This window comes from Gossypium arboreum, chromosome 3 (assembly GCF_025698485.1).
Source record: "Gossypium arboreum isolate Shixiya-1 chromosome 3, ASM2569848v2, whole genome shotgun sequence".
Lineage (NCBI taxonomy): Eukaryota > Viridiplantae > Streptophyta > Magnoliopsida > Malvales > Malvaceae > Gossypium > Gossypium arboreum.
In genome coordinates, this window is record NC_069072.1 from 2871093 (window position 1) to 2882148 (window position 11056).

At 34.0% G+C, this 11056-nt stretch overlaps 1 protein-coding gene across 1 annotated transcript; it reads right to left on the reverse strand.

The window, feature by feature from the left end:
* Positions 1–554: 554 nt before the first annotated feature.
* Positions 555–10777, reverse strand: LOC108486514 (protein DWD HYPERSENSITIVE TO UV-B 1). Its single transcript, XM_017790602.2, has 10 exons — positions 10430–10777; positions 10072–10138; positions 8502–8755; positions 4900–5485; positions 3817–4473; positions 3126–3563; positions 2218–2412; positions 1671–1727; positions 1139–1201; positions 555–1051 (listed from the first exon to the last, which is right to left on the reverse strand). Exons 1-10 carry the CDS (start codon positions 10459–10461, stop codon positions 968–970), a joined length of 2433 nt encoding a protein of 810 aa, XP_017646091.1. The 5' UTR covers positions 10462–10777; the 3' UTR covers positions 555–967.
* Positions 10778–11056: the final 279 nt, after the last annotated feature.

The following is an 11056-nucleotide window of genomic DNA, read 5'->3' on the forward strand; positions in this document are numbered from 1 at the left end:
AATCATTGGCTCACATATGGTGTTGGCAAATGGCATGTACAAATTTAAACTTCATGTTTGACTATTAAGCATGGCAAAAATACACTTTTTATGTATGAAGCAAAATGACAAATCCTAAACATGTCTGCATGATTATGGACAATGATTTCTAATGTTTAATATCAAATTATCAATAATCATTGCTACTATGAGGTCTATAAACAATAGGTTAAAATATGCCTATTGTCCCTTTACTTTTAAAAAATTAAAAATTTAGTCACTTTATTTGTATTTCCAAAAATTTAATTTCTTTACTTTTCATATTTCAAAATTGTTTGTTAAATCTAGGTTAATTACAATATCTTTTTTTAATTAGATGGCTACTGAGTGAATAGTTTTTTTTTTTTCCAAAATGTCACAATAACGAATTTAACCAAAAAGAAAAAAATAGTAGCAACAATTTAGACCTGAATTTTGAAATCTGAAAAGTAAGACTAAATTCCTAATTTTTGAAAGGTACAGGAACTGTATGCATAGTTTAAGCTAATCAATATAGTTTTTGTAGGAATTCATGATTTTAGCTTAACCCAACAAAAAGAAAAAGCATTCATGCCTTAGAGTTGCATTTAAATAACAGGTTCCAGTTACCTACATTATGTAGTTATAACATCAGACTATTATTCCATACACTAACAACTGAGTTGTTTAACTTCACAAACTAGATTAAAAAAGCCACATTTCTATTTCTTTAATTTTTTATTTTTTTTTAAATATATACTAAGGACATGTGACAATTTTTTAATTCCGTTTGTGGAGTTAAAAAACTTCATTGCTAGTACATTCGATAATAATCTATATTATCGATTTTACAATGTTTTAATAGTTTAACATTGACTATATGCTGACCTGTATAAACTGTGATTGTTCAACCTATAGAGTCATAAAGTAGCAGAAGATAGATACTGTAGCTTTTGTATGCATACATAAATTAACCTCCCATGCTGTTGAATGGGAAAGAGCTCCCACCAGATGAAGATTCCTTGTTACACTCTGAAGAAGCCAGCAAATTGACCTGAAAGAAATGGGGTTCAAGCATCAATGTAAGATTGAGACACCCGGCCATATAAAGAAAAAAACAAGACAGTGAGATATAATATACCTTGACTATTTCAGATTTTGAGCTTGGTCGAGTATAGGCAGCTAATATGCTCATGTTGAAAGGCTGGAAGCAGGGATATTTGAAAATCAATAAGTGGAAAAGCCAAATATGAAGAAGCGCCAAGAGTGAAAAATTCACCCCTAAGATATAATCATAGCCACTAAAATATATGTATTTAGTTATCATGATCAAGATCAACCAGCTATTTGATTCGAATTTTCATTAATATAAGGAACTCCCTAGAAAACAGACTGCTCTTCCGTGTACCAGATTCATAAATTATCTGAGAAACGATGGGTTTATGAATTGTGCTTCTAAACATGTAATTCATAGTTGACATCCACAAGAAACAAACAAGAGAACAAGGTCACCAGAACACTAGCAGCGACACGCAATGTTTGTGATTTGTCGATTTAACAAAGATTAAAACAAAAAAGTACACTAAGGTGGGAAAGAATATCCACAAAAAAAATTTAAATGTCAATACGCTGAATTATATATAAAGTATCACTAGAAAGATGATTTAACTCACCCTAAAGGGATCCCCCCTCAGTGATTGCACAAACATTGAACTCCCCGAAGCTTTTCCCTGCACAAGATGAATGCATTAATATCCTATGCTACTTTTGACTTTAAAATTTTCGAACTGCAGCCTAGTTTCTTGGTTTCTGGCTTTCTCTTAATCAGCAGTCTTTTGACTTTTCACTTATTTTTGGTTCTTATCTCCTATTCTGCTTTTAGATTCTTTGCCTTAATTTAATGATTTTCTAATATAGCAAAATTTTAAAACCAAACAAATCAGCCCCAGTTCAAATCTTAAAAGTTTTATTCCTACAAACTATTTTGGCTTATTCCTATCGTATTATAAATCTTTGCACTTGCGGATATCCCTAAAAACCACATAACTATAGTTAAGCATGTTCCATCTGATCCTATAATTTCAGCAACCTATCCAAAAGCATATCCTGTCTTTAAATTTTGGTCCATGCTGGGCACGTGTCTCCATACTTATCTATATTTCATAAATTACGGAGCAGCGATGTTGGACAAAATATGTGCAAATTTAAAGACACGTGTACCTCCAGAGATATATCCCTGAGACGCCTCCCCGTTTGAGCACAGCAAACACGGACAACATGCTCATCACAGCTCCCACTTATAATATAGTCCTTACCATTCAGGTAGTAGGAACGAGTGTAGTTTTGCGACCTGCCAGTAGCAGGTATCTGAAAATCCAGGTGAAGGCTTCCATCAGCAGCCAAGAGCTGTTTTACCTGTCAATATCAATATTTCAAACCAAAATCATACCAATATGTACTTCAATAATAACATTAATAAAAGTTCAAAGTAAAGGTTCATTTAAATGGCATATTCTTAGAAAAGGAATAAATGTTTGCAAAATACAATTAAGAAAATTTTAATTCAAAATTTAAACTAACGAAATAAGAAGAGAGCATTTCAATTGAGTTTTGCAAGTCTCGGCCAAAGAAAAACAAAAACTGAGATATTCAAGTTCAATGGAATGGAAACTAGGATATAGATTCTATTAGAAGTACAATACAGTGGCACTTCCACAACCACGAGAGTCATTACCCAAATTATGACCCTGCTAGAGTGGCAGTTTGTAAGAGTGCTATCAGCTAAATTTGCATTTATTGGCTGGTTAACTTGAATCCACCCTCTTGGAGAGGCAAAATTCAAAACTGAAAAATGAAATATGGGTGGAAAATGAAAATGCCTATAATAGCAAAACTAAAAATCTATTCGCAGAAAATCTTTCACAAAATTGGTGAAATCATAGTTGGAATTTCTAGTAAAATTTATTCTCAATCAGTGGTTTCATATCCTCATCTATCCAATTATTTTTAAGGCCAGAATTTAAGGACCAGGTTAATCATAGACCAAGTATGAAACTCAATGTTCAAATACATAGAACAAGATTAGCACAGACACTCAAACTAATGCTATTAGCTATTATAAAAATTACCTCATTGTCAACAGCTGAGGCGAGAAGATAGTGATCATCTGGCGAGAAGCAGACCATCACATTTCCTTTAGAACTTGTAGCAGTGTAGCAAGGCCTTATTGGCTTCTGTCTCAAGTCCCACATCTTAATATCCTGATCAAATGATGAAGTAGCGAAAATTGATGGGGAACGGTTCGAAAACTTGACTACATTAATGTGTTCTTGGTGCATATCAGTGAACACTTGTAACCGTCTTCCACTGTTGATATCATACAGAGCCACGTTTTTTGAGTACCCACTTGCAAGAAAGAGTTCATCCGTAGAGTTAACATGAACAGATGTTAATTGATCAAACTCATCAAATGTGACAGAACTAGCGGTACGCAAGCCGTTGGAAGTTGATGGGAAATGCTGAATATCATACAGCTTCAGTGAGCCATTATCTGAACCTGCTATCAGCTGAATGAAAAAGGTAAAACTCAGTGAGTTGGCACTGACTATCAGCTGAATGAAAAAGGTAAAACTCAGTGAGTTGGCACTGAGGAATGAAATTTAGAAGAATTGTTAAGATCTCTAAAGTGGTGAGTGTTTACTTTCTACTAAAACCATAAATTTCAAAAGGAAAAGGAAATAAAGTAGGCAAACGCATTTATGAAGTTAGAGAGCACTATAATTTAACCTCTCTTAGGAGCACATCATAGTATTTACTCACCCTAGAGGGAAAATGCTTGAGCCAACAGAGCCCCAACACGCTATTCATTGTCCCAAATGAAGGGATGTAACTAACAATTTTCTGCTTTTCATGGTTGACAACAACTACTTCACCATCTAAAGTTCCAAAGACCATTAGGCTAGAGTTAGTTGGATGATATTCAAACTGCCTTGGACGAAAGCTACCGTTTTCATCTCCCAAATCATTGCCTGAAATAGAAAGTGAATGCATATATGGCCAAGCTGACGATCCCATTTTTGCAGCACAGAGAGATCGGGCATAAGAATGTTGCGACTTCCCAACAGGATCCATTGGCATTTGCTTTTGTGTCCGGAAGCTAGAAGGGATTGCTCTAATTTCTCGCTTCTGCAATATACTAACAACGTTTTCTTTGTCGCTTCTTCTATAAGGTAGGCGCTCAAAATGTTCAAAGAAAGTCAGATTAGCTATTTCTCTATCAATATTTCTGATAGGTAAGTTATCCAAAACTCTCAACTGGGGTATTGAAGCTATCATGAACTCCCTATAATGTTGCTCAAAGCATATTGGTGGAGCATGTTCAGAAATGTACTTGAATGAAACATCTGCAACATGACCTGAGATGGCACCTTCAGAAGACTCTTCTCCATTTTGATTTGACAAAGCAGCAGAAGTAGTCTGCCAAATGAATCAGAACAACATACCAGGATTATCAAAACCAAGGCTTTAGAAGAAAGATGTTAAACAAGACAATCCAAAGAAACTCTCATAGTCAATGAGTCTATTAGGAATTTAGAGTGAATGCCAGAACTAAATCCTACCATATGCTCATTCATTTCTGAGCTATAAAATAAGGGAAATTTCACCTAATATTAAGATAGATAATAATGATAAGGAAATACTATTAAAAATAACTACTAACTTAGGAGAATTTAACTAGCATATCAGGAATTATCTGTGTGGCAAACAAAATTATTTCTCCTTGATACCATTATCACATTAAACAACAAACCAAAAACTTCATTTTTTTAGCACCTTAATACCCCACAGTATGCTATAAACAAAACAGCTAAAGAACCTGCTGATTAGAGGCCATAGATTCACCTCACTCGGTAGATTGATTTCTCTGTTCCACCCAGGAGGTGCACTGTGTGATGAGTCCAATTGATCATTTTCCAGGTGAATAGAAAAATCTACTTCACTATCATCCGAAGAGTCCTCGTTTGCGTTTTGAAAATTCTGATTCATACTGAATGGAAGCAAATTTCTTATTGCCTGTTCAGTCATGACATCAAGATCTATAAGTAAATTAAGACTAATAGGTGGCATCTCAAGGTGAGATGCATTGCTCGGCTGACTGGGTCCAGTTTGATCATCACCACCAGAAGATCCAGAGGATCCAACATCATTGCAGCATATCCAGTTTTGAAACCTAAGCTCCACCAAAGAAGGAAGTTTGGAAAGTGCAGCAATTGTAGTCCATAAGTTGGAAATTCTGGTCTCACACATTGAGAGACACATCAGATTCGGCATGGAAGAAAAACAATCCTCCCGAAAGCTACTGAGCATAGTGCTATAGTCAAGGTTAAGGGTGTGCAACCGCAAAAATTCGCCCACCAAGTTGAGCTTCCGAAAATGCGAAGACCTCAAGTTTAGAACTTGGCATTGTAGCCCTCGTTGAGAAACATCCCTAAATGATAACCCAAATTAGTTAAAAAAAATCAAAGACATATAAAACCATTTATTAACTTCACAAAATTTTCCAACAGAGATAAAGCAACTATCAAAACATGCATCATCTAGATAGCACAAAACTAAGGGACAGTAATCAAGAAAGTGTAACACAACTTACAAAATGGGCACTTAAGCAAAATAGAGAAAGAAGAAACTAATTTAACATAATAATGGCCCAAAAAATTCACCATATTCAGGCATCTCCAAATTATGCAACAGCACTCATTCAGCTTCAGTTATAATTGAAACATTGCCAAAAGAAAATCTAGCAGCTATCAAAATGTGAATGTTTGAAGTATTTCTAATCCCTCTCATAAGCTGACCAAGAAGAAATCATTAATGTAACTGCTAAGCATCCAACCTAAACCAAATGGGAACAGGTGGAGAGGCCCAATCTAACAAGGGCCACAGCAAACTCTAAACTTGACTGTGACAAATCAAACTAATCGCTCCAGTTGGTACAGATAGGCAACTCCTTGACATGTCATCTACTAGAGGCTAACAGAAGCACCCTGTGCACTCAACCATTTCCAAATCGAAAACAGCTAGAAGAAAATGAGAAACCAAGAAAGAAACGGGAGTTTTCCTGTTACATTCATGAGAACAGTGATAAGAGCTTTTCCAAAGGCCTATAATTCATATCTTTCAAATATGCATTAGCATTTATAGTAGTCATTAAAGATTAGTTCGCAAAGAGAAATAGTAAGCCTAAAGGAACAAAGGGTTCCTAGTGATGCTAGAACCTGAAAATTTATTCAAGTAGCAGCAGCAGAAGAAGAAGAATGGTGACGGTGAAAGGAAGATAGAAAGAGAAAAAGAACCAAATCTTTCTAAAGCCAAATTGACAAATGAAATCCCCGTCTAAGCCGATCCAAATATAACAAAACGACAAGTGATAGCCAATTTTAGCTAAATGACAACTATATGATCAAATCTAGAAGGTACGTTTAACTTCTTCGACAATGTTTACGTCATTTTCACAAAGATCAGTTACATTGAATAAACATTTAACAAGTGTCGAAAAGCATATAATGCTAATCTATTTTTCTAATTGCATTGATTTAGTATTTCATCCAAATATCCTCACGTAACTATAGAAATTTAATGATTACTTACTACTACATTATGACAGACCACAAGCTGAAAATTCGGAGGGAACTATCAAGAAAGGAAACCTGTCTAAAGCTTCACTAACTATTGTTTCAACATAAATATATGATACATAGATAACATTAATGCGTTACTATCGATAACTCACTGGTTTTCCTTATATATTGAATGGAAAGTTTAATCTGATAATCAATTTCCTTTTATGCCAATTAGCGTCTTACTTCTTAATTTTTATCACCCCAGTTGATTTTCGAAATTACCATAAATACCTTAAGATTCGTATGAACCTACACTCTCGGTGTCCCTGCTAGATGGTTGTTATTTAGAAAAAATCCCAGATGAATATCACCTTCAAAATATTGTACCAAGCAATATAGAAAGGAACTATGTTATTAGAACTCGTAGAACAAATTCAAAAAAGAGTACAATAACCTATCTTTTTTCTACTACTACCTTCTTACAATTTGAACATGCATCCGGTTATTGAAGGCCAAGGCTAACGTCAAAAGATTCTTTTCAAACAAAAACATGTTATTGAAATATTCAAAATAAAATAAAGGGTGAATACTGAAAATATATAAATTTCCAAATTATTCTACGGAAAAGTGGAGCTCCATCAATAAATGGATAACGAAGGATCCAAAAATCATGATCTTCCATAGGACACGTGTAACAGAAACCACATTCTCCATTGCCAATCCCCATTGGCCATGGCAAAAATCATGCCAACATAGTGCCAACCCACTATGTTGCTTGGACTCTACATTTTTTATGAAGTACCGGTTTCCGATACTTTGTGTTCAACTCATGGATAAGGAGATATGACCTCTAAGGATCCTTCAAATACATGGAAAAATTTGGAAAAATGAACCATACCGTAACCTAAAGCTAAAACTAAAACTAAATTAAGTTGCCATCCTATGCACCTGATTACTCTATCTATGCCTAAAAGAGTATCCAAGACATATGATATAGAGAAGATAAAGGCAAAAAGTGAAATTTAATCAGCAATGTTAATCATCAGATATTTAGGTTACGCAAAAAGTACCATAAGTAAAAGAACAAGCTCTTTAATGCTTTTATCTTATTATTTTCTATATTGAGGATTGACAAGAATATTTGGGTTTGTATTGGTCACAAGCAATGCCATTACCAGTCTGTATAAAATCTGTTTTACACGTTCTCACACATCTCAAGGAGAACGTTATTTGGTTGTAGATTGTTCTCTCTGTTCTCTTTCAAGTTGTCAAGTTTCAACTCACTAAAACCTTAGGCTTGGTTAAGGTTCTTCACAACCCTACCCCAAACCCAAAGACAACGACAAATAGCTTAATAGTTTCTTGTGTGATCATGACCAAGAGCCTTTGGTCATTGATGACTACATTTTTGAAGGAAGAAAAAAAAAAAGGAGAAATCATTATCCTACCATATGGGGGATTATGCTACAAGATTGATTATAAAAAGGGAAACTGGGGTTAACATTTCTAAAAGCATTAAATTGTATTAGCTAATTGCATTGTTTACCATTTTTTCTCTTCTTTTTTTCTCAAAATATACACTTTCCCTATTGAGATCCTAAAAGCAGAGACTTACGTCCTGAAATACACAAGAGTAGATTAAGTATCGCAAAATATCACTGGTAGAAGTACCACTTAAATCATAAATTATTAAAATTAGTTTGAAAATGTTTCAACATGTTAAGCCAATAAAGTTATTTTCTCCAGACAAACTTTTACAACTTCACGATTCTATTATCCCTAAAAAGAGTGGCAACAAAAATATAAAGTCTGACACATTAAAACAAGTATAAAATCAGATACTTTACTAAAGGATACTAATGCATAATAAACGCTGTTTTATACCGCAAGAAGTCCTTCCCAAATGACAAATCCTGGAGATCAACTATCCGAAGTTTCTGATCAATAGATCGTATCAGAACTAAAGCATATTCTCCATTCAATGCACAAGATGATTCATTGAGCACATCAACTGCTTCAATCTCAGAATCACCAATTCTTGTAGTCACTTCAAGAAGTGGATGAAAATCAACATCCTTCACATGGTCCAATAAAATCTCCAGTACACATAACTCATGGCGGGATTTTTTAACATCAGCCTGAAAAGTTCAACCAAGACAAAGGTATTTATCTAATTTAACTTGCACAGACATCAGCAAAATAATTATAAACAGACACTGAAGAATAAAGGAAAATTATGTTTCTTCAGCTCAAGGAATCCAAGGAGATATGAAGATGTAGTCAGTGTTTATCAATATTTAAGCAAAGGAAAATTATGTTTCTTCAGCTCAAGGAATCCAAGGAGATATGAAGATGTAGTCAGTGTTTATCAATATTTAACCATAGAAATCAATCTCTATTTGCCACATTTGATAAAGAGGAAGAAAACAGTCCTTTGAGCCAAAAATTTGGATATGATGTTAGTATAAAAACATTCAAACTAGACTTTATAACAGCTTGCCATCTTTTACCAGAGACTTGTGCAATAGTACCAAAGGGTGCCAACCCCCCCCCCCGGGGGGGCCACCGTAACAGACACACCTAAAGCTACACCAAACAACAATATGGACTACATTATTTGGATTATTCATTTTACATTTCTATGCTTATTACGTAAACACTGGGATGTTAATAACCTGAGTTGAAGTTATAGGGAGCTTTGGATATTTCTTCATATTCGAGACTTATCAAACATTTTAGGCATGTGCTTCAAGGTCTATGGGTTTCTAGAGTATTCTTTACTCATTCAACATCACTAACCATGTTTAGTTGTAACTAACCAATTTCTGTGTCTTTGGATCAATTGTAAGCCATAGAACCAGCTAAATAACTTTTTCACTTCACTAAGTCCTTCATTGTTAGGATTCACCTAGAAGCATCACTTCATGCATGATTATAGATAAACTAAGCATAAACAACACGCCTGAGCTTTTAGATGGATGATAAGGTGCACTGTGTACAATCAAACACTTTGTAATAAGACTGAGCCCCAAAATCCAACTCCTAGAACATCTCAACGCACTATACCGAACAACAGAAATTATTCCTTCCTTACCTACTACCGCCTGAAAGAGGTCTGAGAAAAAGAGTTTAGAACTATTAAGCATGATGCCAAACATATTTCTTGCTACTCTCAGCAGGATAACTAAAATGCCACTCTCACAAGACAACGAAGCTGTAAAGAACATTCAGCTCTCTAATTGAAATACACTGGTAGCATGACTGTATGATCAGAAGAATCACAAGCCTGGCAAGCCAATTTGAGACTCCTAGACTAATAATCAGAAGCTCCAAGCGCATTTTGTCTAAATTCTCAACATTCAAAGTTTATTCCAAGGCACTGGAAACAAACAAATATGCATGCAACTTCGTAACATTTTCGAACATGAAAATCTGAGTACGTATCGGGACAAACCTTAAAGAGCGCAGATAAAAATTCAGTTCTCGGTGCAACATCATGCCTCCTGCATGACTCCATGTATCTGCAACCAAATTCATTGGAAAAATAAAAAGTAATTACGAAGAACGCAACAGTTATTTTATTTTAAAAATTGAAAATTAAAGAAGTAATCAATAACTAAGTTTGCATCATGCATGTTCACATTTCATCATTTCCAGCAAGAAATTTTAGGTTTCCATGAAGAAATTAAAAACCTACCAAAAGGAACAATCAGTAACTGAGACGATAAAAGTGTAATCTACAGAATTAAGAAATAGATTTAAACTTTTTTTTTGAAAAAAAAAATTGATAGAAAGGAAAAACAGATACTTACATTGATCCTAAGGCTGGGATTTTGATAGCCATAACGATCCAGCTCTGCAAATTTTAGATTTTCATAAAGAAGAAGAAGAAAGAAAGATGAAATTGTTTGAATTTCTTTTTAGTTTTTGAAAAGATTTGTTGAATAATTGGAATTGGCTGCTTTAATTTTACACAGATAAGAAATAGAGAATCAGATGGGCAATATAGTAAAAATAAAAAAAGAGAAGAAGATCGAATGCAAAATGGCAACATTTTCAGTTTACTATTTACTACTAAGATTGTAACGCATGAATGGGTTGGGCCCACCCACTGTCAGCTTTTCAAGATACTTTTTCATGAGTTTTTCCGTTTTAGAGTTTTACCCTAATTCCTCTTTCCCCGAAAAGTTTAAATAAAAATATAAATTCGAAAAATAAATTTAAATGTTATTATTATTTTATTATTGTTTAGATATTTTATAATTTTTATTTTATTGTTAATTTTACTATTAATTTATTTATTTTTAATTTATTGAAGAATATTTATTTTAATTTTTTAGTGTTTGCAATGTATTGCATTTAAAAAATTATTAAAAATAATGTAAAAATTTTAATACGAGTGGACTAGACTAGACTTGAGCCTATCAAATAGACCTAAA

Excerpts from the sequence above, each read along its gene's own strand:
- LOC108486514 (XM_017790602.2), bottom strand. The coding sequence starts at position 10,461 with ATGGCTATCAAAATCCCAGCCTTAGGATCAAT. Across the intron at positions 2,413-3,125 it reads CCTCAGCTGTTGACAATGAG|GTAAAACAGCTCTTGGCTGC; the intron begins GTAATTTTTATA and ends TGATATTGACAG. Across the intron at positions 1,728-2,217 it reads TCAGGGATATATCTCTGGAG|GGAAAAGCTTCGGGGAGTTC; the intron begins GTACACGTGTCT and ends CATCTTGTGCAG.